Genomic DNA, 27,947 nt, shown 5'->3' with positions numbered 1-27,947 from the left:
ATTGGAATGTACCTATGCAGAACTCCACACAAATATCCCCTGAATATTTGCCACATTTCTTCCGTACTTTTCCCTGAGAACATCTGTTTCCAATTTAAGCTTCCAATTTCCTGCCTGATAGCCTCATAATTCCCCTTACTCCAATTAAATGCTTTTCTAACTTGTCTGTTCCTATCTCTCTCCAATGCTATTGTAAAAGAGATAGAATTATGATCACTATCTCCAAAATGCTCTCCCACTGAGAGATCTGACACCTGACCAGGTTCATTTCCCAGTACCAGATCAAGTACAGCCTCTCCTCTTGTAGGCTTATCTATGTATTGTGTCAAGAAACCTTCCTGAACATACCTAACAAACTCCACCCCATCTAAACCCCTTGCTGTAGGGAGATGTCAATCGATATTTGAGAAATTAAAATCTCCCAGCACGACAACTCTGTTATAATTACATCTTTCCAAGATCTGTTTCCCTATCTACTCCTCGATATCCCTGTTACTATCGGGCAGCCTGTGAAAAACACCCAGTAAAGTTATTGACCCCTTCCTGTTCCTAACCTCCACCCACAGAGACTCCGCAGACAATCCCTCCGTGGCGTCCACCTTTTCACTATCTCTGATCAACAGTGCCACGCCCCCACCTCTTTTGCCTCCCTCCCTGTCCTTCCTGAAACATCTAAAACCCAGCACTTGAAGTAACCATTCCTGTCCCTGAGCCATCCAAGTCTCTGTAATGGCCACCACACCATATCTCCAAGTACTGATCCATGCTCTAAGCTCATCCGCTTTGTTCACAACACTCCTTGTGTTAAAATAGACACATCTCAAACCTTCAGTCTGAGCGCGTCCCTTCTCTATACCTGCCTATCCTCCTTCTCGCACTGTCTACAAGCTTTCTCTATTTGTGAGCCAACCGCCTCTTCCCCAGTCTCTTCAGTTCGGTTCCCACCCCCGAACAATTGTAGTTTAAACACTCCCAAATAGCCTTAACAAGTCACCCTGCCAGGTTATTGGTCTCCCTGGGATTCAAGTGCAACCTGTCCTTTTTGTACAGGTCACACCTGCCCCAAAAGAGGTCCCAATGATCCAGAAATCTAAATCCCTGCCCCCTGCTCCAACCCCTCAGCCACACATTTATCCTCCACCTCATTCTATTCCTATACTCACTGTCACGTGGCACAGGCAGTAATCCTGAGATTACTACCTTTGAGGTCCTGCTTCTCAACTTCCTTCCTAACTCCCTGTAGTCTGTTTTCAGGACCTCTTCCCTTTTCCTACCGATGTCATTGGTACCAATATGTACCACAGCCTCTGGCTGTTCTCCCTCCCACTGCAGGATATCTTGGACACGACCTGAAACATCCCGGACCCTGGCACCTGGGAGGCAAACTACCGTCCGAGTTTCTTTCCTGCGTCCACAGAATCGCCTGTCTGACCCCCTAACTATAGAGTCCCCTATCACTACTTCCTTTCCCTACCCTTCTGAGCCACAGAGCTGGACTCTGTGCCAGAGGCACGGCCACTGTCACTTCTCCCAGGTAGGCTGTCCCCCCCCAACAGTGCTCAAACAGGAGTACTTATTGTCAAGGGGTAAAGTCACAGGGGTACTCTCTTGCACCTGATTCTTCCCCTTCCCCCTCCAGACTGTGACCCACTTGTCTGTCTCCTGTGGCCCCAGTGTGTCACCTGCCTATAACTCCTTTCTACCACTTCCTCACTCTCCCTGACAAGACAAAGGCCATCGAGCTGCATCTCCAGTTCCCTAACTTGGTCCCTTAGGAGCTGCAGCTTGACACATCTGGTGCAGATATGGCCGTCCGGGAGGCTGGGAGACTCCAGGACCTCCCACATCTGACACTGAGCACAGAAAACTGGCCTCACACTCATACTACTTCCTTTCCGCAATTAACACAGGTAAATCTACCTCGCCTCGTCCCATTACTGACTAAGCCCGTTGAGCCAAAGCCCTATCACTCTGCTGCCTCTCACTCCACTGCCTGCTCCAAAGGCTGCCCGCTGGATATGGTTATAATAGTCATAGCAGATTTCAATGTGCAAGTCATAGAAACATAGAAAATAGGTGCAGGAGTAGGCCATTCGGCCCTTCGAGCCTGCACTGCCATTCAGTATGATTAAGGCTGATCATCCAACTCAGAACCCTATACCAGCCTTCCCTCCATATCCCCTGATCCCTTTAGCCACAAGGGCCATATCTAACTCCCTCTTAAATATAGCCAATGAACTGGCCTCAATTGTTTCCTGTGGCAGAGAATTCCACAGATTCACCACTCTCTGTGTGAAGAAGTTTTTCCTAATCTCGGTCCTATAAGGCTTCCCCTCTATCCTCAAACTGTGACCCTTCGTTCTGGACTTCCCCAACATTGGGAACAATCATCCTGTATCTAGCCTGTCCAATCCCTTTAGGATTTTATACATTTCAATCAGATCCCCCCTCAACCTTCTAAATTCCAACGAGTACAAGCCCAGTTCATCCAGTCTTTCATCATATGAAAGTCCTGCCATCCCAGGAATCAATCTGGTGAACCTTCTTTGTACTCCCTCTATGGCAAGGATGTCTTTCCTCAGATTAGGGGACCAAAAATGCACACAATACTCCAGGTGTGGTCTCACCAAGGCCTTGTACAACTGCAGTAGTACCTCCCTGCTCCTGTACTCGAATCCTCTTGCTATAAATGCCAGCATACCATTCGCCTTTTTCACTGCCTGCTGTACCTGCATGCCCACTTTCAATGACTGGTGTATAATGACATCCAGGTCTCGTTGCACCTTCCCTTTTCCTAATCGGCCACCATTCAGATAATAATCTGTTTTCCCGTTTTTGCCACCAAAGTGGATAACTTCACATTTATCCACATTAAATTGCATCTGCCATGAATTTGCCCACTCACCTAACCTATCCAAGTCACCCTGCATCCTCTTAGCATCCTCCTCACAGCTAACACTGCCATCCAGCTTCGTGTCGTCCGTAAACGTGGAGATGCTGCATTTAATTCCCTCATCGAAGTCATTAATATATATTGTAAACAACTGGGGTCCCAGCACTGAGCCTTGCGGTACCCCACTAGTCACTGCCTGCCATTCTGAAAAGGTCCCGTTTATTCCTGCTCTTTGCTTCCTGTCTGCCAACCAATTCACTATCCACATCAATACCTTACCCCCAATACCGTGTGCTTTAAGTTTGCACACTAATCTCCTGTGTGGGACCTTGTCAAAAGCCTTTTGAAAATCCAAATATACCACATCCACTGGTTCTCCCTTATCCACTGTACTAGTTACATCCTCAAAAAATTCTATGAGATTCGTCAGACATGATTTTCCTTTCACAAATCCATGCTGACTTTGTCCGATGATTTCACCGCTTTCCAAATGTGCTGTTATCACATCCTTGATAACTGACTCTAGCATTTTCCCCACCACCGATGTTAGGCTAACCGGTCTATAATTGCCTGTTTTCTCTCTCCCTCCTTTTTTAAAAAGTGGGGTTACATTAGCCACCCTCCAATCCTCAGGAACTAGTCCAGAATCTAAAGAGTTTTGAAAAATTATCACTAATGCATCTACTATTTCTTGGGCTACTTCCTTAAGCACTCTGGGATGCAGACCATCTGGCCCTGGGGATTTATCTGCCTTTAATCCCTTCCATTTACCTAACACCACTTCCCTACTATCATGTATTTCCCTCAGTTCCTCCATCTCACTGGACCCTCTGTCCCCTACTATTTCCGGAAGATCATTTATGTCCTCCTTAGTGAAGACAGAACCAAAGTAATTATTCCATTGGTCTGCCATGTCCTTGTTCCCCATGATCAATTCACCTGTTTCTGTCTGTAGGGGACCTACATTTGTCTTTACCAATCTTTTTCTTTTCACATATCTATAAAAGCTTTTACAGTCATTTTTTATTTTCCCTGCCAGTTTTCTCTCATAATCTTTTTTCCCCTTCCTAATTAAGTCCTTTGTCCTCCTCTGCTGGACTCTGAATTTCTCCCAGTCCTCAGGTGAGCCACTTTCTCTGGCTAATTTGTATGCTTCTTCTTTGGAATTGATACTATCCCTAATTTCCCTTGTCAGCCACTGGTGCACTACCTTCCTTGATTTATTCTTTTGCCAAACTGGGATGAACGATTGTTGTAGTTCATCCATGCAACCTTTAAATGCTTGCCATTGCATATCCATCGTCAATCCTTTAAGTGTCATTTGCCAGTCTATCTTAGCTAATTCAAGTCTCATACCTTCAAAGTTACCCTTCTTTAAGTTCAGAACCTTTGTTTGTGAATTAACTATGTCACTCTCCATCTTAATGAAGAATTCCACCATATTATGGTCACTCTTACCCAAGGGGCCTCTCACGACAAGATTGCTAATTAACCCTTCCTCATTGCTCAATACCCAGTCTAGAATAGCCTGCTCTCTAGTTGGTTCCTCGACATGTTGGTTCAGAAAACCATCCTGAATACATTACAAGAAATCCTCTTCCACAGCACCTTTACCAATTTGGTTCACCCAATCTACATGTAGATTGAAGTCACCCATTATAACTGCTGTTCCTTTATTGCACACATTTCTAATTTCCTGTTTAATACCATCCCTAACCTCACTACTACTGTTAGGTGGCCTGTACACAACTCCCACCAGTGTTTTCTGCCCCTCACTGTTATGCAGCTCTACCCATATCGATTCCACATCCTTCCGGCTTATGTCCTTCCTTTCTATTGCGTTAATCTCCTCTCTAACCAGCAACGCCACCCCACCTCCCCTTCCTTCATGTCTATCCCTCCTGAATATTGAATATCCCTGAACGTTGAGCTCCCATCCCTGGTCACCCTGGAGCCATGTCTCTGTGATCCCAACTATATCATAATCATTAATAACAATCTGCACTTTCAATTCATCCACCTTATTATGAATGCTCCTTGCATTGACACACAAAGCCTTCAGGCGCTCTTTTACAACTCTCTTAGCCCTTGTACAATTATGTTGAAAAGTGGCCCTTTTTAATGCTTATCTGGATTTGTCAGCCTGCCACTTTTACTTTTCTCCTTAGTACTTTTTGCTTCTACCCTCACTTTACACCCCTCTGTCTCTCTGCACTGGTTCCCATCCCTCTGTTGTGAACTAACCTCCTCATGCCTAACCTCTTTAATTTGATTCCCACCCCCCAACCATTCTAGTTTAAAGTCAGCTCAGTAGCCCCCGCTAATCTCCCTGCCAGGATATTGGTCCCCCTAGGATTCAAGTGTAACCCGTCCTTTTTGTACGGGTCATGCCTGCGCCAAAAGAGGTCCCAATGATCCAAATACTTGAATCCCTGCCCCCTGCTCCAATCCCTCAGCCACGCATTTATCCTCCACCTCATTGCATTCAAGTCAATTGAGAAAATCAGGTTGATAATGGTTTTCAAGAGAGTGAGTTGATTGAATGCCTACAAGATGGCTTTTTAGAGCCGTTTGTCATTTGCCTACTAGGGATCAACTATACTGGATTAGGTATTGTGTTATGAACTTGAGGTGATTAGGGAGCTTAAGGTAAAAGAACCCTTGGGAGGCAGTGATCAAAATATGATTGGGAGTTCAACTTGAAATTTGATCAGGAGACAGTTCAGTCTGACACAGCAGAGTTTCAGTGGAGTGAAGGAAATTACAGTGGTATTAGAGAGGAGTTGGCCAAAGTAAATTGGAAGGAGTTGCTGGCAGGGATGTCAGCAGTGCAGCAATGGTGTGAGTTTCTGTGAAAAATGAGGAAGGTGCAGGAGAGACGTAATCTAAAAATGAATAAATATTCAAATGGCAAAATGGTACAACTGCGGCTGACAAGGGCTTTACAAAGCTAATGTAGAAGCAAAAGAGAGGGCATACAACAAAGCAAAAATTAACAGGAAGATAAAGGATTGGAAAGCTTTTAAAATCTACTAAGAGCAACTAAAAGAATCATTAGGAGGGAAAAGATGAAATATGAAAACAGGCTAGCAAACAATATCAAAGTGGACAGTAAAAGCCTTTTCAACTATGTAAGAAATAAAAGAAAGATGAGAGTCTATATAGGACCTCTAGAAAATGAGGCTGGAAAAATAATAACTGGGGACGAGATGAACTAAGTGAGTATTTTACATCAGTCTTTACTGTGGAAGCTACTAGCAGTGTGCCAGATGTTGAAAGGTGTGAGGGGAGAGAAGATAGTGCAGTTGTTATTACAAGGGAGAAGCTGTTCAAAAATCTGAAAGACCTAAGGGTACGTAAATCACTCGGACCAGATGAATTGCACCCTAGGTTGTGAAAGAGGTAGCGGTAGATTGTGGGGGCATTACTAATGATCTTCCAAAAATCATTGGATTCTGGCCTAGTGTCAGAGGACTGGAAAACTGCAAATATCACTCTACTCTTTAAGAAAGGGGGAAGACAGCAAAAAGGAATTTATAGACTAGTTAGCCTGACCTCAGTGGTTGGGAAGATGTTGGAGTCAATTGTTAAGGATGAGTTTATGGAGTACTTGATGACCTAGGCCAAGATAGGACAAAGTCAGCATGGTTTCCTGAAGGGAAAATCTTGCCTGCTGGAATTCTTTGTGGAGATTACAAATATGATAGATAAAGGGAATGCAGTGGATGTTGTAGATTTGGACTTTCAGAAAGCCTTTGACAAAATGCCATACATGAGACTATTTACCAAGTTAAGAGCCCATGCTATTACACCAAAGTTACTGGCATGATTACAGCATTGGCTGATTGGCAGGAGCTAGCAAGTGGGATTAAAAGGATTTTTTCCTGGTTGGCTGCCAGTGACTAGTGGTGTTCTGCAATACATTTTATGCTGTATATCAGTGATTTAGATGATGGAATGATAGCTTTGTTGCCAAGTTTGCAGATGATACAAAGACTGGTGGAGGGGCAGGTAGTGTTGTGGAAACAGGTAGGCTGCAGAAGAAGTTAGACAGATTTGGAGAATGGGTAAGAAAGTGGCAAATGAATTACAATGTTGGAAAATGCATGGTCTTGTACTTTGGTAGTAGAAATAAATGTGCAGACTATTTTCTAAACAGGGAGAAAAATCCAAAAATCTGAGATGCAAAGGGACTTTGGAGTCCTCGTGTAGAACACCCTAAAGGTTAACTTACAGGTAGAGTCAGTGGTGAGGAAGGCAAATGCAATGTTAGCATTCGTTTCAAGAGGTCTAGAATGCAAGAGCAAGGTTATAATGCTGAGGCTTTATAAGACACTGGTGAGGCCTCACCTTGAATATTGTGAACAGTTTTGGGCTCCTCATTTAAGAAGAGATGTGCTGGCATTGGAGATGGTTCAGAGGTGGTTCACAAGGATGATTCCAGGAATAGAAGGGCTATCATACAAGGAGCATTTGATAGCTCTGGGTCTGTACTTGCTGGAATTTAGAAGGATGAGGGGGAATTTCATTGAAACCTTTTGAATGTTGAAAGGTCTAGATGGAGTAGATGTGGAAAGGATTTCCATGGTGGACAAGAGAGCACAGCCTCAGTATAGAGAGGTGTCCGACAGAAATGCGGAGAAATTTCTTCAGCCAGAGTGTGGTGAATTTGTGGAATTTGTTACCACTGGCAGCTGTGGAAGCCAGGTCATTGGGCGTATTTAAGGCAGAGCTTGATAGGTTCTTGACTGGACATGGCATCAAAGGTTACGGGGAGAAGGCTGGGGAATGGGGCTGAGGAGGGGGGGATAAAAGGTTCAGCCATATTTGAATAGTGGAGCAGACTTGATGGGTCAAACAGCTTAATTCTGCTGCTTTGTCTTGTCTTATATCCACAGGTGGTGGTGTTCTCATGTGCCTGCCTCCTTTGTACAAATCTTGGCATTGGAAGATAGTGTAGAAGAAGTTCTGAAGATTCATTGTGCCTTATAGATGTGGGCCTAGCTGAGCAGAGTGGTGGAAGGTGGTGTTTGTGGGCAGTAAAACTCCTTCCTGGTGCCAGTAGTCATATGCCAATTCCTTTTTCCTTCCAGGGTTCAGTATGGTTGAAGTGATGCTACAGCCAGGTACTTCAGTACACTTCATGTCAGCAAACTGGCCCCAGGATTTTCCGAATGATGAACTAATGACATGGACCTTCGCTGTTCCTTTCAACCACCATGCCAATGTTACAGTGGAGAACTCCACCTTCCCCAGCTGTGTGAAAAGGGAGGCAGGCTGGTTTTTTGGCCCATCTGTGCTCACAAAGAAGTTAAACCAATTTCACAAACGTTTCATGCTGACTTTGCAGAACTGTGATGTGGATAGTTCAAGCGCCACTGGACTGACATTGCACTTTAAAGTTGAGGTCTTTACTGACTATGGAGGTGAGTGTTGTTTCATTTCCAATGGTGAAACTCCTTTGAACAGATTTGTGCAGTGATGGTGGGAGCCCACTAACTGAACTGGCCTGGGACAGACACCATCTTCAGTAGGCAGTTTAAAGTTGGCTCCTTTACTAACTTCTGGAGAGTAAAGCTACATCAATACTGATGGAACTACAGGAGGGTTCTGTTATGTAGTCATTCCCCAGGGTCCTGGCATTGTTGTCTCATTCCCCATGAATTATGTGACTGTAACAATGCAGTTAACTACCCTGTGTATCTGGGGTCAGGAGCAGGTCAAACCCGCTAAGGTGGCATATTCTCTTCCCCAGAAGACCTTTAAAATCCATATGAGTTTGAACAGCATCCAGTAATCTTGACCTCATGTTTATTAATAAACTGCTTGATCTTAAATCCCACACCATTCTCAGCTTAATTCGGGTCCTACATTTCCTACAGTCCAGGAATCTGAACTGGCAATATTCAGTGTTGTCTTAGACTCTCTTTGGTCACTACTGTCCTTCAGGAAGGGGTCTGGCATCTTTTAGGGATGGGGCCCCTGTCTGTTGTCCTTCCTTGTCTGCCCCTCTCCTTCCTTTTGTAGACCACTCAACACGTGAAGCCATCTGCAACTTCTCCACGATGGCCAAGCAAAGTTCAAAATTCAAAAAAATATATATATGTAATATACTACCCCGAGAATCATTTTCTTACGGGCATTCACAGTAATTGCAAAGAAACACAATAGAATCAATGAAAAAGGGCACAAAAGAGGGACAAACAAATCATGTGTAAAAGACAACAAATTGTACAGATAATAAAGAGAAAACAAAATTGTAATAGTAAATAAGTAATATAAAATGAGAATATAGGTTGTAGAGACCTTGGAAGTGAATCCATAGGTTGTGGAATCAGTTCAGTGTTGGAGAGAGAGAAGATAACCCCTCTGGTTCAGGAGCCTGATATCTGAGGGGTAATAAATGCTCATGAACCTGATGGTGTGGAACTTAAGGCTCCTGTACCTCCTTCCTGATGGTAGCGAGAAGAGAGCATGGCCTTGGTGGTGGGGGTACTGTTTTCCTGGAACAGCGCTCCTTGTAAATGTGCTCCATGGTGGGGAAGGCTTTACCAGCGATGGACTGGGCTGTACTTTCCTGTTCAAGGACATTGACATTTCCATATAGGCCATGATGCAACCAGTCAGTTTGCTCTCCACTGCGCATCTGTTTTTGTCAAAAAAAATAGGTTTGTCAAAGTTTTAGATGATATGTAGAATCTTCACAAACTTCTAAGAAATTAGAAGTTTGAGATGATCTTCCATGCTGCCTTTGTAATAGCAGTTAAGTGCTTGGCACAGGACAGACCCTCTGAAATGATAATGCCAGGGTCATTGACCCTTGCAAACATCTGATTAATCACTAATAAAATAATGAAATGAGACTGAGACTTGCCACGCAAAGGAATTTTCTAGACTGCTGTGGAATGTTCTTCAGTGAAACCCGGCTGGCTCATAACGTAGCCGACACAGCTATTTAGCTACCAGGCGGACAGAACGCAAGATTCCAATAAGAAATCAGGTGGAGGTTTTTGCATCCATGTTAACAATGTCCGACGCAAGAACTCTGATCGTCGATAGTCATTGATATCCCAACCTGGAATATCTCATGCTAAAGTGAAGGCCTTTCTGTCTGCTGAGAGAATTCTCAGTTGTTTACATACCACCATAAGCCAAGACTCAGCTTTAGCACAACTGTATGAAGTTATAATAAGTCACTGTCTGCCCACCCTGACAGTGCCCTCTTTGTCACCGGTGACTCCAATCAAACCAGCCTTAAGACATTACTCCCTAAATTTTGCCAGAATGTGAAATGCCGCACAAGAGGCAATCAGGTTCACACCAATATTGTGGGCACATACAAGGCGTATCCATGCCCTCAACTGGGACTGTCCTCATTTCTAACTCCAGCCTGCAGACCAGTGACAAGGAAGGCAAAACCAATTGCCAAGACTGTGACAGTATGACCTGAGGGAGCTGTCTCACGCCTTCGCGACTGCTTTGACTGCACAGAATGGAATCTGTTTGCGTGCCAGACAACACATGATTTGGGAATTGACCTGGAGGAATACACCACCACAGCCACGGACTGTATCAAATGCCAGCAATAAAAACATCCGAGAGTTCCTCAATCAGAAGCCATGGGTGAACAACAAAGTTTGGAACTTGCTCATGGCTCAAGATGCTGCTTACAGATCCAGTGACAAGGCAGCACACAGTGAAACCAGGTCAAACCTTAAAAAATGTTTGTCAAGTACAGATACAAACAGAAGATAGAGACACGCTTCAGTGATCCCACCATCACCCGACTTGTGTGGGAAGATACCAGGTCCATCAGTGACCCTGCAAGGAGTGACACCACACGAGCTGAGGAGCTAAGGAGCCTCTTTGCTCGGTTTGACAATGAACCAGTGACACCTGGGGAGGACACAGACTGACAGTGAGCTCACGAGCTGAGATGTGCTCTCCGCAGTATCTGCACATGCACAGCAGCTGGACTAGTCGGCATGCTGTCACTGATTTGCTAGCGTACCTAGGTGTGTCCTTCACAACTGTGCTGACCAGCAGCAGAAGTTTTTACTGCAATCTATCTCTCTCTGTTCCTTACCGTCGTCCCTGCATTCTTCAAAACATCAACCATGCAAATCAGAGAACCGTGTATAATTAGTCCACTGCATCCTGCAAGACGACTTCAAGGCAAAGCTGAGCAATCAGTTTCTCAGTAGTCTAGTGGAACTCCAGCAACGCTACCAAACAGCGAGGTAACAAAAATCTGTCCTAGAACAGCTGCACATTTTATTGAAGTGTTAGTTCACAAATATACACACACACAAATATATATATTTACATCAGGCAAGCTGGCTCAGCCGCAGACGTGTGAGATTCTCAGAACAAAGAAGTACAAATACAGTTGTTTATTTTAACGTCTCGGTTGCGAGGCACATTTCAGCCACACAGAGTACGTTAGTTACAGATAAATGATTGTAGACTTTGAATTCACACTTTAAAACTAATCATTAGCCCCTCAATGCCCATTACGATGTAAAGCCTTGATATTTTCTCCCACAACTGAGCCCTCTGCTTTCCACTCTTTTCACCCAGGACTGAGCCCCTGCTGATACCATTAACTCCATCATCAAATTTGCAAATGATACCACAGTGATTGGATCAGCTACAAACAAAATGATACGGCATGCAGGCAGGAGGTGTAGGAACTGTATGAATGGTGCAATAACCATAATCTTCCACTCAACATGAAAAATGACCATTGACAAGGAACTCAAGAAGATATGAACAGACTCTACTACTCACAAACGATGAAGCAGTGGAAAGAGTCTCCAGCTTTAAGTTCTTGGCAGTAGAAAAGAAGAGCTGTCTCGGACCACCAACACTACACTGATACAGGGAAGGCTCAGCAGTCCCTACTCTGTCTTATCATTGCTAAGATATCTCTATTTTAGCAATTTAAAGAGATCAAATCTGCCCCCAAAACTACTAGTAAACATTTACTGATGTACCATTGAGAAAATACTGATATACTGCATCATATGGTGCACTGGCTGCAACAAATCAACCAGAAAGCAATTCAACAAGTGATCAGGACTGCACAAAACATTATACTTTCTACTCTATTGTCACCAGACAATTGGTACTAGAATGTACAATCATCACAGCGATATTTGATTCTGCGCTTCTTGCTCCCTGGATTACAAATATTAAATAATAAAAATAGTAAAAATTAGTAAATATTAAAAATTTAAATTATAAATCATAAATAGAAAATAGAAAAATGGAAAGTAAGGTAGTGCAAAAAAAAACCGAGAGGCAGGTCCGGATATTTGGAAGGTATGGCCCAGATCCGTTCAGCAGTCTTATCACAGTTGGAAAGAAGCTGTTCCCAAATCTGGCCGTACGAGTCTTCAAGCTCCTGAGCCTTCTCCCAGAGGGAAGAGGGACAAAAAGTGCGTTGGCTGGGTGGGTCGTGTACTTGATTATCCTGGCAGCACTGCTCCGACAGCGTGCGGTGTAAAGTGAGTCCACAGACGGAAGATTGGTTTGTGTGATGCACTGGGCTGTGTTCGCGATCTCCTGCAGCTTCTTTCGATCTTGGACAGGACAACTTCCATACCAGGTTGTGATGCACCCTAGAAGAATGCTTTCTACGGTGCATCTATAAAAATTAGTAAGGGTTTTAGGGGACAGGCCAAATTTCTTTAGTTTTCTCAGGAAGTAAAGGTGCTGGTGGGCCTTCTTGGCAGTGAACTCTGCTTGGTTGGACCAAGTCAGGTCATTTGTGATATTGACCTCAAGGAACTTAAAGCTTTTGAACTGTTCCACTTGTGCACCACCGATGTAAATTGGGTCGTGCGGTCCGCTACTCCTTCTGAAGTCAGCAACCAATTCCTTCGTCTTGCTGACGTTGAGGGATAGGTTATTGTCTTCGCACCATGCCACCAGGTTCTTAATTTCCTCTCTGTACTCAAACTCATCATTACCCGAGATACGGCCTACAATTGTTGGTCATCAGCAAACTTATATATTGAGTTTGATGGAAACTTGGCTGCACGATCATGGGTGTACATTGAGTACAGCAGGGGGCTGAGTACACAGCCTTGTGGGGCACTGGTGCTCAGAGTGATTGTAGAGGAGAGCTTGTCCCCTATTTTTACAGCCTGAGTCCCATCTGTGAGGAAGTTGAAGATCCAGCTGCAGATCTGAGTGCTAAGGCCCAGGTTCCGGAGCTTAGGAATCAGTTTATTTGGCATGAAGGTATTAAAGGCAGAGCTGTAGTCAATGAAAAGGAGCCTTATGTATGCATCTTTATTCTCCAGGTGTTCTAAGGAGGAATGTAGGGCCAGACATTATTCAGACAAACTACCAGATATGGAAATCATCTATAACTCACGCTGTCTATGGCAATTGTGATGGACTCATCCCAGCCCCAGTAATTGCCTGTCCAATCTCCAGCCATCTGGCAGGAGATACAGAAACCTCTCTGCATGAACATCCAGACTGACAAACCGTATTTTCACAGGGCTGGCGTGCAGTTGAATAATACCTTCCACCCTCCCATAGGCACTATGAATAGTCTCCAAGTGCAATACATGAGCATGTGCAATATTTGGGTTTAATGGGGCAGTTACTTTCATTTGATTTCAGAGCTTTTTTTTCAGATTTCAGCTTTAATTCTTGATGCTATTTTATACTGTATCAAGGACGTGTAATACTTGAATGGGGCAGCCATTGTTTCTTCTAAGTTTAGAGTTGTTCGTTTTTATTTCAGTTGTAACTTGGATGTCATTCTAAATAACTCAGGCGTCATTTTAAATTTTGTCATTGTGTTTTAGTAAGTGAATTGCCAGTGTGTTGTCCTGCTCTGATCTAAGGATGGAATGGTGGGCATTCCTGATCATAATGTAACAATGGTCAATGGTTCCGTTTAATATCAGAGAATCTATACAAAATACAACAGTGGTCAATTGTGTTGGGACCCCTGGTGCTGCAGGTGATATATTGATAATAATTGGGCAGAGATTTCTCGTAGCAAGCCTGATTAAAGTCCCTTGCAATGCATTGAAAAGCATCAGTGTAGGTGGCTTCTTGTTTGCTAATTGCGACAATCAATACCTTAAGTGCTTGTATGACAACCTTTAGCAGTGTGTAAACTGCGGTCAGAATTCTCGATAAGTAGAACGGATGGAACTTAATCATCAGATGTTCCTGGTCAGAAGAACAAGAGTGAGACCCAGCCACTGTGTCTGAGCACCATGAAGAGTTTATTATGAAGCATAGACCTCCACCTCTTTCCTTCTTCAATCAACAGTTCAGTCCATCCAGTGGATTAAGAAGCCCTCAGACCTGACCAACATGTCTCCATGAATCAGTGAATACAGCTATCTTACCTTTAGATCCTCCATCTTGTTCTCCAGTGACTGTACAATTGCTGACAAAATGCTGGGTAGAGGGACAAGCTCCAGCACCTGGCCGTGTGTTGTGCCGACAACAACCTGGCCCTTAACACCCAGAAGACTAAGGAGACCATTGTGGACTTCAGGCATGCGAGGAGCCACATCTACATCAACGGAGCTGTAGTGGAGCGTGTATCAAGCTTCAAATTCCTTGGTGTTCACATTTCCGAGGATCTCACCTGGCCCCTGAACCCTTCCATCCTGATCAAAAAGGCACAATAGTGCCTTTATTTCCTGCGGAGGGTCAAGAAAGCTCACCTCTGTCCCAGGATACTGACGGACCTTTACCGCTGTACCATTGAGAACATACTCACCAACTGCATCTCAGTGTGGTATGGCAATTGTCCCGTATCGGACCGCAAAGCACTCCAGCGTGTGGTGAAAACTGCCCAGCGGATTATCAGCACTCAATTGCCCACCATTGAGAACATCTACCATAAACACTGCCTGGGCAGGGCGAAAAGCATGGGATGTATCTCACCCTAACCATGGACTTTTTACTCTCCTCCCATCCGGTAGGCGCTACAGGAGCCTCCGCTCCCGCACCAGCAGGCACAGGAAGAGCTTCTTCCCTGAGGCTGTGACCCTGCTGAACCTCACATCACAGCGCTAAGCAATATTGCACCCATATTGTACTGTCTCAGTACTTTAATATTTGTGTACTGAAGCACTCACTTTTTATTCACAGTTATTTTGTAAATAACACTATTCTTTGCATTTCTGGTCAGATGCTAACTGCATTTTGTTGGCTTTGTATCTGTACTCGGCACAATGACAGTAAAGTTGAATCTAATGTAATCTAATCTAATTTTACACCCCAATGCTTTAATCTGGCTGAAGTACTCCCTCCTTCCTCTCTTCTGGCAATGGCCGCTGACATCTGTCCTCTTAAAGGTGCCATAACTGCATTCCTGGAAGTCAAGTCTGCAGAGTTCTTCAGCAGATGGTAAAATTGCTACTTTGTTTAGACAGTTCAAAAGTAAGTTTCTTAATGGGAAATTATAGGTTGCAGATCGTAGCAAATCTTAAACACAAGAAATTCTGCAGATGCTTGAAATCCAATGCAACACACACAAAGGGCTGGAGGAACTCAGCAGGTCAGACAAGATCCATGGAAATGAACAAACAGTTGACATTTCAGACCGAGACCCTGCTTCAGGACTGGAAAGACACTAGAATAGTAAAGTGGGAAGAGAGGAAAGAGGATAGCAGAGAGGATAGGTGAAGCCAGGTGGTGGGAAAGGTAAAGGGCTGGAGAGGAAGGAATCTGATAGGAGAGGAGAGTGGACAGTGGGAGAAAGGGAAGGAGGAGGGACATCATGGGGGGGGGTGATAGGTGGGAATGGTAAAGGGCTGGAGAGAAAGGAATCTGATAGGAGAGGAGAGTGGGCCATAGGAGAAAGGGAAGGAGGAGAGGGGGACAAGGAGGAGGTGAATAAAAGAAGGGGAGCAAGGGAGGGACATTTTTCTACCGGAAAGAGAAATAAATATTCATGCCATCAGGTTGGAGGCTACCTAGATAGAGTACCAGGTGTTGCTTCTTCACCTTCATTGTGGTACAAGAGGAGGCCTTGGACCGACATGTCGGAATGTGAATCAGAATTAAAATGTTTGCCCACTGGAAAGTTCTGCTTTTGGCAGATGGAACAGAGGTGCTTGAGGAAGTGGTTCTCCAATTTATGACAGTTCTCACAAAAGGTTGCAGTGATATTAGTTCAGAAGAAGTATATCTAGAAGTTTTATGAGCTGCCTGCCCAATGTCAGTGTGTATCACCAGCGCCATCAGATGGGCTAGGCCAGGACTCATTTGAAAGGTGATTATAGAGAATTTGTCTGGCCCTTCTGGGATGTCCACACCAAGGGAAACCCTTAGTGAACTCTGCTATTCGAAACCAGAAGGTCTTGGGGTCAAATCCCAGTCCAAATGTGTGAGCACAAAGATCTTAACTTGTCCGGTTTTGAAGGTGTTGTCTTTCCAATGAGCCTTTTAGATCTTCCAGGACATGGAAGGTCCCTGACACTAGACTGATGTAAACCGGAGGAGTGCTTGCGAGCTCCATGTCAGACTGCAACCACCATCAGAAGTAGTACAGATTATTGACATCTTGCTTTGTTTCTGCTTATGGGATCTTGCCTAACATATTTCCTACATGGCAATGGTGCCTGCCTGCCAAAAGCACCCTTTTCGCACGGTACTTTAGCAAGTTCAGAGTTCATATTAGGTGATACATAAAATATGCTACCTCTGTTGTAAATGTTTTTTGCAGCACTCCCATCTCCCCACTTTTGTTGCCCCATATATCTGACCGAGAAGTAGTATAGCCCCAGCTTATACCAGCTACCCTGTATCTGGTCCCTGGATGTCGGGCGAGCTCCACCTGCTTTCCCACTCTCCTTTCTCTGGAAGTTGTGAAGTGCATTGAAGATATCTGTGTTGGTCAGTATGGACAGTAAATTGATGCAATTATAGTAACAGTTACATAGGGCAAAGCAATTTCCTTGCTGCGATTTCAACCAGCACTTACAATTACCTGGGACATAAAACACTAGAATCAGCTTCACAGGAAAGTGTTTGGATCAGATTGCAATCTTTCAGTGCTTTAGTGCACAGAGTTGTGTTTACCCCTCTATCTGACCTCACTAGCTCCCTGGGGTGGGGAAGCATTATCACAGTGTGAAAATTCTCCTTCCTGTGTTCAGATCCTTCCATGGTTCTGTCACTCTTCCAGAGGTCTGCATTTCTCTAACTGCTGGTTCCTGTTTAGCCCAATCAACAAAACTAGACAGAGACCATCACAAGAAGGTTGAGGGGCCACTGGTGAGAGCAGAGAGCATATTCTAGGTCAATAACAGTGTATTTCCAACTGATTTTAGCAGCAAATAGAAATCAAAACAATCGCAGTTGTTGGAAAACTGAAAGAAAAACAAAAATGCTGGAAACATTCAACAGGTCAGGCAGCATCTATGGAGAAAGAGAAAATGAGTTAATGTTATAGTTCAGAAACCGTTCATCAGAACGTGGAGGAGACAAAAGATTCCAGTTAGCCAACGGATACTCTTATTAGAAATGTTGCAGGAAGTTAATCTCAAGCACTAAAGAGGCCTTCACATAAATATCAAGGTATTATTTCACCCCAAATCATTTGGAGGAACAATTGATAAATATTTTGTTCTAACATTGTCTGACTTTTACTGATATGGTATAATGTGGTGGATGAGCCAGATGGCAAGGAAGCCCACTGAGAAAATAATTCTGGAGATATTGATTCCAACTGTAAAAGCTCTAAAATAAAACGAGAAACACTCAGGACGTTGAGCAGGTTCTGTGGAATGACAGAAGCTCCTTCCCCTGTGGAGTAGATATACTTCATGTTCCTACATTGTCAAAGCACCATCGCTCAGGGTACGCAGGAACGTGAAGCAAAACCCAGGCTGCTGGAGGGTAATGGGCATCAGTCACTAGTCCAGATGAAGGGTCTTGACCCAAAATATCCACTGTCCATTTCCTTCTGCAGATGTTGCCTGCATCCCCCCACCCCTGCCCCCGCCACTCCAAGTTCCTCCAGTAGCTTGTTTCTGCAATGAAGTAGAAGCCCTGTTTCCTTGTACAGTGGTAGTTTGGCCTAAGGGATCGGAATCCTGGAACTCTTTACCTTCACTGGAACCTGTTGCCCAAAATTATACAACCGTCAGTGTAATACGAGGGGTGATTGATAAGTTCGTGGCCTAAGGTAGAAGGAGTCAATATTAGAAGGCCTATCACATTTATTTTTCAACATAGTCCCCTCCTACATTTACACACTTAGTCCAGCGGTCGTGGAGCATACGGATCCCTTCTTTGTAGAAGTGGGTGTCTTGGACCTCCAGAAAGTGGTCTACAGCAGGGGTGATTGATAAGTTTGTGGCCTAAGGTAGAAGGAGATGAGTTATACAGCTCTCATTACATGCACGTGCAGTTCAACTCTTTGAGTGATTATGCAGAAAGTTTGAAGTTAATAGCTCATCTCCTTCTACCTGGCTAATGAGTTATTAACTTCAAACTTTTGGCATAATCACTCAAAGAGTTGGACTGCACATGCATGTAACGAGAGCTGTATAACTCATCTCCTTTACCTTAGGCCGTGAACTTATCAATCACCCCTCGTATCTCATCTGAAAAGTGTAGCACTGCCCCAGAATGTAACAGGGAATCACTGTGGAAGTGGATCGTTGGCTTGGTTCTTTGAGCAAGTGAGGAACAGTACCGGTACTGTTGTGATTCCTCTATCCGTTTTAGTGCAGGATAAACAGGAAGATGTGGCTGAGGTTGTGTCTGTTGGCCCTTGATGCACCCTCCATACATTAGTAACAACCCTCAGCTGCAAACCTTCCATCAGGAGTAAGCCCTCACCACAGGTAGTGAGATGGAGCCAGGAATGAAGGAACTCGAAGCTGACGGGGAATGATAGATCACCTCAGGGATGTGTCAGCAGGAGGAGCGGTTGGTCTGAAAATCAACCCTGTCGCAACTCAGTGCAGAAAAGTTAATGACATTATATGAACTGAGAGACAAAAAAAAGCCATTAACTTACAAAGTTTCAGACTTTGAAAAAAAAGCCTGCCTCAAAACACGTGAGCAAGAGGCTACAGAGTCAGGTTTGTACAGCATTCAAACAAGTGTATGTTGTCTGTGCCGGCTAAGGTGCCAAACCTCAGCAATTCCCATCCTCCTGTGTTTGGCCCACATCCTGTCTAACTGGCTTAAATATTGTGAGTGTACCTGCCTCTGCCCCCTTCTTCTGGCAGCTCATTCAACACAGCCTCCACCCTCTGTGTGCAAATGTTACCCCTCAGATCGCATTTAATTCTTTCCCATCTCACCTTAAACATATCTTCTCAAGTCTTAGTCTCCCCGACTTTGGCAGAAAGATTTTGACTCTCTTCTTATCTATGCCTCTCATGATTTAATAAACTTCTATAAAGTCATCCATCAGCCTCCTTCACTCCAGGGAAAACAGAAAACAGCCCTCGATTATCCATCCTATCCAGACTCCAGTCTTTCAACCTAATAATACCCTTGAAAGATTTTCTGTGCCCTCTCTAATTAATCACATCTTTCTTGTGGTATGGTGACCAGAACTGCCCACAATATTCCTCGTATTATCTGCTGTAAATGATGTACTCCATTCACTGAAAGGAAGCTTGCCAAATGTCAGGGAACTATGTATTTGTATCCCTATGCCTCTGTTCCAGTGCCTTTTTCCAAGGGCGGTAATGGCTAATATGAAGACGTAGCTTAAGTGCTTGTAGGAAAGTACAGTTTCGGAAGGATGTCAGCGGGAGATTTTTTTAAGACAGAGGGTGAACTGCAGGAGTTGGTGGTAAAGGCAGATAGATTAGGGACAATTCAGAGAGTCACACATAGCCACATGGATGAAAGAAAAATGGAGGAGTCTGTGGCAGGAAAGCATTAGGTTGATCATAGAGTGGGTTAATAAGATAGCATAAAGATCTTTGTTAAAGCCCCAGTAATTTGCTTACTTTCTTTTTTCATTAATTTGTGATATGTGCCATCAGGCCCTGGTGATTTATCCACAATAATTCTTTTCAGAAGACCGAGCACTACCTCCTCCTTAACATCAAAATGTCTCAACCCATTTTAGCATGCACTGCTTTCAAATCCCTCTTGGTAAACACCGACGCAAAATACTTATTTTAATACCTCAGCAAATTGGTCTGACTACAAGTACAAATTTTATTCATTATCCTTGTTCTCTCCTTAGTTATCCTCCTTTTCTCATAAGTATGGAATGCCTTGGGATACTTATTGATCCGGCTGCCAAGGACATGTCAGGGCCCCTGTTGGCCTTCCCAATTCCTTGCATGAGCACACTCCTGCTATCTTAATATTCCACAATAGCTCAGTAAAAAAGGAGGGAGAGAGAAACCGGGGAATTATAGACCGGTTAGCCTAACGTTGGTGGTGGGGAAACTGCTGGAGTCAGTTATCAAAGATGTGATAACAGCACATTTGGAAAGCGGTGAAATCATCGGACAAAGTCAGCATGGATTTGTGAAAGGAAAATCATGTCTGATGAATCTCATAGAATTTTTTGAGGATGTAACTAGTAGAGTGGATAGGGGAGAACCAGTGGATGTGCTATATTTGGATTTTCAAAAGGCTTTTGACAAGGTCCCACACAGGAGATTAGTGTGCAAACTTAAAGCACACGGTATTGGGGGTAAGGTATTGGTGTGGGTGGAGAATTGGTTAGCAGACAGGAAGCAAAGAGTGGGAATAAACGGGACCTTTTCAGAATGGCAGGCAGTGACTAGTGGGGTACCGCAAGGCTCAGTGCTGGGACCCCAGTTGTTTACAATATATATTAGTGACTTGGATGAGGGAATTAAATGCAGCATCTCCAAGTTTGCGGATGACACGAAGCTGGGCGGCAGTGTTAGCTGTGAGGAGGATGCTAAGAGGATGCATGGTGACTTGGATAGGTTAGGTGAGTGGGCAAATTCATGGCAGATGCAATTTAATGTGGATAAATGTGAAGTTATCCACTTTGGTGGCAAAAATAGGAAAACAGATTATTATCTGAATGGTGGCCGATTAGGAGAAGGGGAGGTGCAACGAGACCTGGGTGTCATTATACACCAGTCATTGAAAGTGGGCATGCAGGTACAGCAGGCGGTGAAAAAGGCAAATGGTATGCTGGCATTTATAGCGAGAGGATTTGAGTACAGGAGCAGGGAGGTACTACTGCAGTTGTACAAGGCCTTGGTGAGACCACACCTGGAGTATTGTGTGCAGTTTTGGTCCCCTAATCTGAGGAAAGACATCTTTGCCATAGAGGGAGTACAAAGAAGGTTCACCAGATTGATTCCTGGGATGACAGGACTTTCATATGATGAAAGACTGGATGAACTAGGCTTATACTCGTTGGAATTTAGAAGATTGAGGGGGGATCTGATTGAAACGTATAAAACCCTAAAGGGATTGGAAAGGCTAGATGCAGGAAGATTGTTCCCGATGTTGGGGAAGTCCAGAACGAGGGGTCACAGTTTGAGGATAAGGGGGAAGCCTTTCAGGACCGAGATTAGGAAAAACTTCTTCACACAGAGAGTGGTGAATCTGTGGAATTCTCTGCCACAGGAAACAGTTGAGGCCAGTTCATTGGCTATATTTAGAAGGGAGTTAGATATGGCCCTTGTGGCTAAAGGGATCAGGGGATATGGAGGGAAGGCTGGTGCAGGGTTCTGAGTTGGATGATCAGCCATGATCATGCTGAATGGCAGTGCAGGCTCGAAGGGCCGAATGGCCTACTTCTGCACCTATTTTCTATGTTTTATCTGGCTAAATCTTACATATGATTCCTTTCTCATATGGACTAAATTTAGGACCCCCGGGTTCATTCAGGGTTCCCTTACGTTACATCTTTGTCCTTGCTCCTTCCCAGAACATGCCAGTCCTGAGTTTGGATCAGCTGATTGTTAAACTGTACCCACATGTCCAGTGTCAGCTGCACCCAATCAACAATCCCGAGATCCTGTCTTATCCGTATAATTTGCCTTCGTCCCGGTCAGGTCGTTTGGTCTCTTGTGATCGTTCGGTAACTGGGCACAATAAAAAGAGGTTTGGTTTGTGAGTGGAACTGTATTAGAGAGCCTTTGGTGAGGAAAGATGGAGGCTAAGGTGGGTTTCTGGGAGGTGCCTTCTTTTTTGTCTATTAATGCCTAGTAGTGTAGTCAGAGGTGTGTTCTTCGTATCAGACAAAGGAGTTCTGAGACACCAGGAGTCCCCTTGACAACAACTTCTAGCTGCAGCTCCTTACAAGCCATATTTGGGAACTAGAGCTGCAGCTAAATACCCTTCGGCTTGTATGGGAGAATAAGGAGGTGATAGACGGGAGCTATAGGGAGGTAGTCAGCCCTAAGTTGCAAGAGACAGGTAACTGGTGACTGTCAGGAGAGAGAAAGGGAATAGGCAAACAGAGCAGAGAACCACTGTGGCCATTCCCCTGAAAAAAGGGCCCTCGGCTAGTAATCTCTGCATTACTGCGTCTGCCACATTTTGTTTTGAATGTGTGGCTGAGGAACTGGTGCAGGGGGCAGGAGTTCAGATTTAGACCATAAGACCATAAGATATACGAGCAGAAGTAGGCCATTCGGCCCATCGAGTCTGCCCCACCATTCAATCATGGGCTGATCCAATTCTTCCAGTCATCCCCACTCCCCTGCCTTCTCCCCATACCCTTTGATGCCCTGGCTAATCAAGAACCTTTCTATCTCTGCCTTAAATGCACCCAATGACTTGGCCTCCACAGCCACTCGTGGCAATAAATTCCACAGATTTACCACCCTCTGACTAAAGTAATTTCTCCGCATCTCTGTTCTAAATGGACGTCCTTCAATCCTGAAGTTGTACCCTCTTGTCCTAGACTCCCCTACTATGGGAAATAACTTTGCCATAATTTGGAATGTTTCTATGAGATCCCCCCTCATTCTCCTGAACTCCAGGGAATACAGCCCCAAGAGCTGCCAGATGTTCCTCATACAGTAACCCTTTCATTCCTGGAATCATTCTCGTGGATCTTCTCTGAACCTTCTCCAATGTCAGTATGTCCTTTCCAAAATGAGCCCAAAATTGCACACAATACTCCAAGTGTGGTCTCACGAGTGCCTTATAGAGTCTTAACATCACATCCCTGCCCTCATATTCTCTACCTCTGGAAATGAATGCCAACGTTGCATTCACCTTCTTCACCACCGACTCAACCTGGAGGTTAACCTTTAGGGTATTCTGCACAAAGACTCCCAAGTCTCTTTGTATCCCTGCATTTTGAATTCTCTCCCCATCTAAATAATAGTCTGCCCATTTATTTCCTCCACCAAAGTGCATGACCATACACTTTCCAACATTGTATTTCATTTGCCACTTCTTTGCCCATTTCCCCTAAACTATCTAAATCTCTCTGCAGGCTGTCTGTTTCCTCAACACTACCCGCTCCTTCACCTATCTCTGTATCATCAGTAAATTTAGCCACAAATCCATTAATCCCGTAGTCCAAACCATTGACGTACATTGTAAAAAGCAGCATTCCCGACACTGACCCCTGTGGAACTCCCCTGGTAACCAGCAGCCAGCCAGTATAGGATCCCTTTATACCCTCTCTCTGTTTTCTGCTGATCAGCCAATGCTCCACCCACGCTAGTAACTCATCTGTAATTCCTGGGATTTTACCTTGCTAAGCAGCCTCACGTACGGCACCGTATCAAAGGCCTTCTGAAAATCCAAGTACAAATCAGAAAATCAGAGATAGTGTTACGGCTCCAGAAAAGAAGGAAGTCATGGAGGGATTATCTACTGAGTCTCTGTGGGTGGAAGTTAGGAACAGGAAGGGGTCAATAATTCTACTGGGTGTTTTTTATAGACCACCCAATAGTAACATGGACTTTGAGGAGCTGATAGGAAGACAGATTCTGGAAAGGTGTAATAATAACAGGGTGGTTGTGGTGGGAGATGTTAATTTCCCCAATATTGATTGGCATCTTCAAGAGCAAGGGGTTTAGATAGGGTGGAGTTTGTTAGGTGTGTTCAGGAAGGTTTCCTGACACAATATGTAGATAGGACTACAAGAGGAGAGGCTGTACTTGATCTGGTATTGGGAAATGAACCTGATCAGGTGTCATGTCTTTTAGTGGGAAAGCATTTTGGAGATAGTGATCACAATTCTATCTCCGTTGCTATAGCATTGGAGAAGGATAGGAACAGACAAGTTAGGAAAGCATTTAATTGGAATAAGGGCAACTATGAAGCTATCAGGCAGGAACTTGGAAGCATAAATTGGGAACAGATGTTCTCAGGGAAAAGTACGGCAGAAATGTGGCAAATGTTGAGGGGATATTTGCGTGACGTTCTGCATAGGTGCGTTCCAATGAGACAGGGAAAGGATGGTAAGGTACAGGAACTGTGGTGAACAAAGGCTGTTGAAAATCTAGTCAAGAAGAAAATAAAAGATTATGAAAGGTTCTAAAGACTAGGCAATGATAGAGATCTAGAAAATTATAAGGCTAGCAGGAAGGAGCTTAGGAATGAAATTAGGAGAGCCAGAAGGGGCCATGAGAAGGCCTCGGCGAGCAGGATTAAGGAAAACCGAAGGCATTCTACAAGGAATTTGAAGAGATTGTGGAGGCAATACTAATGATCGTTCAAGAATCACTAGATTCTGGAATGGTTCCAGAAGAATAGAAAATTGCAAATGTCACTCCACTCTTCAAGAAGGGAGAGAGGCAGAAGAAAGGAAATTATAAGCCAGTTAGTCTGACCTCAGTGGTTGAGAAGATTTTGGAGTCGATTGTCTATGCTGTGATTTAGGGGTACTTGGAAGTTCATGATAAAATAGGAAGTAGTTGGCATGGTTTCTCAAAGGAAAATCTTGCCTAACAAATCTGTTGGAAACCTTTGAAGAAATAACAATTTGACAAACAGTTATCCACCACTACTCTCTGGTGTCTCCCATCCAGCCACTGCTGAATCCACTTTACTACTTCGATATTAATGCCTAACGATTGAACCTTCCTAACTAACCTTCCGTGTGGAACCTTGTCAAAGGCCTTACAGAAGTCCATATAGACAACATCCACCACTTTACCCTTGGCAACTTTCCTAGTAACCTCTTCAAAAAATTCAGTAAGATTTGTCAAACATGACCTTCCACGCACAAATCCATGTTGACTGTTCCTAATCAGACCCTGTCTATCCAGATAATTATGAATACTTTCTCTCAGAATACTTTCCATCAATTTACCCACCACTGATGTCAAACTCACAGGCCGATAATTGCTAGGTTTACTCTTAGAACCCTTTTTAAACAATGGAACAACATGAGCAATATGCCAATCCTCTGGCACCATGCCCGTTTCTAATGACATTTGAAATATTTCTGTCAGAGCCCCTGCTATTTCCACACTAACTTCCCTCAAGGTCCTAGGGAATATCCTGTCAGGACCTGGAGACTTATCCACTTTTATATTCCTTAAAAGCACCAGTACTTCCTCTTCTTTAATCATCATAGTTTCCATAACTTCCCTACCTGCTTCCCTTGTCTTATACAATTCAATATCCTTCTCCTTAGTGAATACTGAAGAAAAGAAATTGTTCAGAATCTCCCCCACCTCTTTTGGCTCCACACATAGCTGTCCACTCTGATTCTCTAAGGGACCAATTTTATCCCTCACTATCCTTTTGCTATTAATATAACTGTAGAAACCTTTTGGATTTATTTTCACCTTACATGCTAAAGCAACCTCATATCTTCTTTTCGCTTTTCTAATTTCTTTCTTAAGATTCTTTTCACATTCTTTATATTCCTCAAGCACCTCATTTACTCCATGCTGCCTATATTTATTGTATATATCTCTCTTTTTCTGAACCAAGTTTCCAATATCCCTTGAAAACCATGGCTCTCTCAAACTTTTAACCTTTCCTTTCAACCTAACAGGAACATAAAGATTCTGTACCCTCAAAATTTCACCTTTAAATGACCTCCTTTTCTCTATTACATTCTTCCCATATAACAAATTGTCCCTATCCACTCCTTCTAAATCCTTTCGCATCTCCTCAAAGTTAGCCTTTCTCCAATCAAAAATCTTAACCCTGGGTCCAGACCTATCTTTTTCCATAATTATATTGAAACTAATAGCATTGTGATCACTGGACCCGAAGTGATCCCCAACGCATACCTCCATCACCTGACCTATCTCATTCCCTAACAGGAGATCCAACACTGCCCCGTCTCTAGTTGGTACCTCTATGTACTGCTGCAAAAAACTATCCTGCACACATTTTACAAACTCCAAACCATCCAGCCCTTTTACAGTATGGGTTTCCCAGTCTATGTGTGGAAAATTAAAATCTCCCACAATCACAACCTTGTGCTTACTACAAATATCTGCTATCTCCTTACAAATTTGCTCCTCCAATTCTCGCTCCCCATTTGGTGGTCTATAATACACCCCCATAAGTGTTACTACACCTTTCCCATTCCTCAATTCCACCCAAATAGCCCACCTAGACGAACCCTCTAATCTATCCTGCCAGAGCACCACTGTAATATTTTCTCTAACAAGCAATGCAACACCTCCCCCTCTTGTCCCTCTGATTCTATCACACCTGAAGCAATTAAATCCAGGAATATTTAGTTGCCAATCACACCCCTCCTGTAACCATGTTTCACTAATAGCTACCACATCATACTTCCAGGTATCAATCCATGCTTTAAATTCATCCACCTTTCTTACAATGCTCCTAGCATTAAAAATGCATTTAAGAAATTTTCCACCTCTTACTTTCTGTTTATCAGTAACGGTGCAAACAACTTTACTATTTTCTTTTTCTTCCTTCTTCCCAACATCTTTTCCAACACTCTGGTTCCACCCCGCCCCCCCCCCCCGCCACCCCCTGCATCTAGTTTAAATCCACTGGAGCCTCTCTAGTAAACCTACCTGCAAGAATATTTGTCCCCCTCCAGTTCAGATGTAAACCGTCCCACCGGAACAGGTCCCACCTTCCCTGGAAAACTGCCCAATTATCTATAAATCTGAAGCCCTCCCTTCTGCACCATGTCTTCAGCCACATGTTGATCTGCGCTATCTTACTATTTCTAAACCCGCTTACACGTGGCACTGGTAGCAATCCTGAGATTGCTATCCTGGAGGTCCTGTCCTTTAACTTGGTGCCTAACTTGGCACCAGAATTGCTTCTTAAACTCTGGACCGCACCTGGACCCGACCAGTGAGGCCTGCTCCGAGGCCCACCACGTTCCCGGAGACCCGCGGTCTGCTACCGTGCCGGAGCGCTTGGAGACGCGGCCCATTCTGACCAGCACCTCTCCAGAGCAGACGACCACACAGAAGTGACGTCGGAGACCTCAAGGTGCCCGAGATGCTTCCCCGGAGCGACCACCGTAAAGCCCCGTTGGTGGCCATCCACAGCTGCCGGAAGTGAGGCCTCTCCACCGACCTCAGAGATCGAGCCCGAGGCTCGACTGGAGCGGAGGCCTCCGCAACCGTGACTCAGCTTACGGACTTGTTTCAGCCAGGAGCCTGGCCATCCGGGATTAAGTGTTGGCTTCGGGGCCCGACCCAATCGACAGCCTGGGCCCCCAGCAGCTGGAAGTGGCAGCGGAGCCTCCCCGTCACTCGGCCCGACCCGGAGCGTCCGACGACGCGACCGGCTGATCGATCCCCGCGGTACGCATCCACCGACCTCAAAGAGCTGCCAACAACACACTGCATCGATGGAAACCTGGAAAGATGCACTATTTACCGAGGAAGCCTGGGAAAAGAGCTGGGCTGCTGATCAGATTGAAGCTGAGGGGCTTCAGGGTCCCTATGCCCACCATCCTACTAGCTAATGTGCAAGCCATAGACAACAAGGTGGATGATCTTAAAGGGAGACTCACCTACTGCAGGGAGATGCAGTACTGCTGTGTATTCTGTTTCACTGAGACCTGGCTCTCCCCTGCCACCCCCGACTGTGCCATCCGACCGGAGAGATTTTCGATCCATCGGATGGACCGCACGGCATCTTCGGGCAAGACCAGGGGAGGTGGTGTCTGCCT

General features: G+C 44.5%; 1 protein-coding gene across 1 annotated transcript in view; it reads left to right on the top strand.

Moving 5' to 3' along the window:
- The window catches only part of cdcp1b (CUB domain containing protein 1b), a 97,178-nt gene that overhangs the window by 10,479 nt on the left and 58,752 nt on the right, over window positions 1–27,947 (top strand). The window contains exon 3 of the mRNA XM_063070106.1: window positions 7,987–8,319. Within this exon, the coding sequence (XP_062926176.1) occupies window positions 7,987–8,319 (333 nt within the window). The remainder of the gene's footprint in view (window positions 1–7,986; window positions 8,320–27,947) is intronic.

The sequence above is a fragment of the Mobula hypostoma genome, chromosome 17 (assembly GCF_963921235.1).
Source record: "Mobula hypostoma chromosome 17, sMobHyp1.1, whole genome shotgun sequence".
In the NCBI taxonomy this organism is placed as follows: domain Eukaryota; kingdom Metazoa; phylum Chordata; class Chondrichthyes; order Myliobatiformes; family Myliobatidae; genus Mobula; species Mobula hypostoma.
This window is presented reverse-complemented; position numbering and strand designations above follow the sequence as displayed.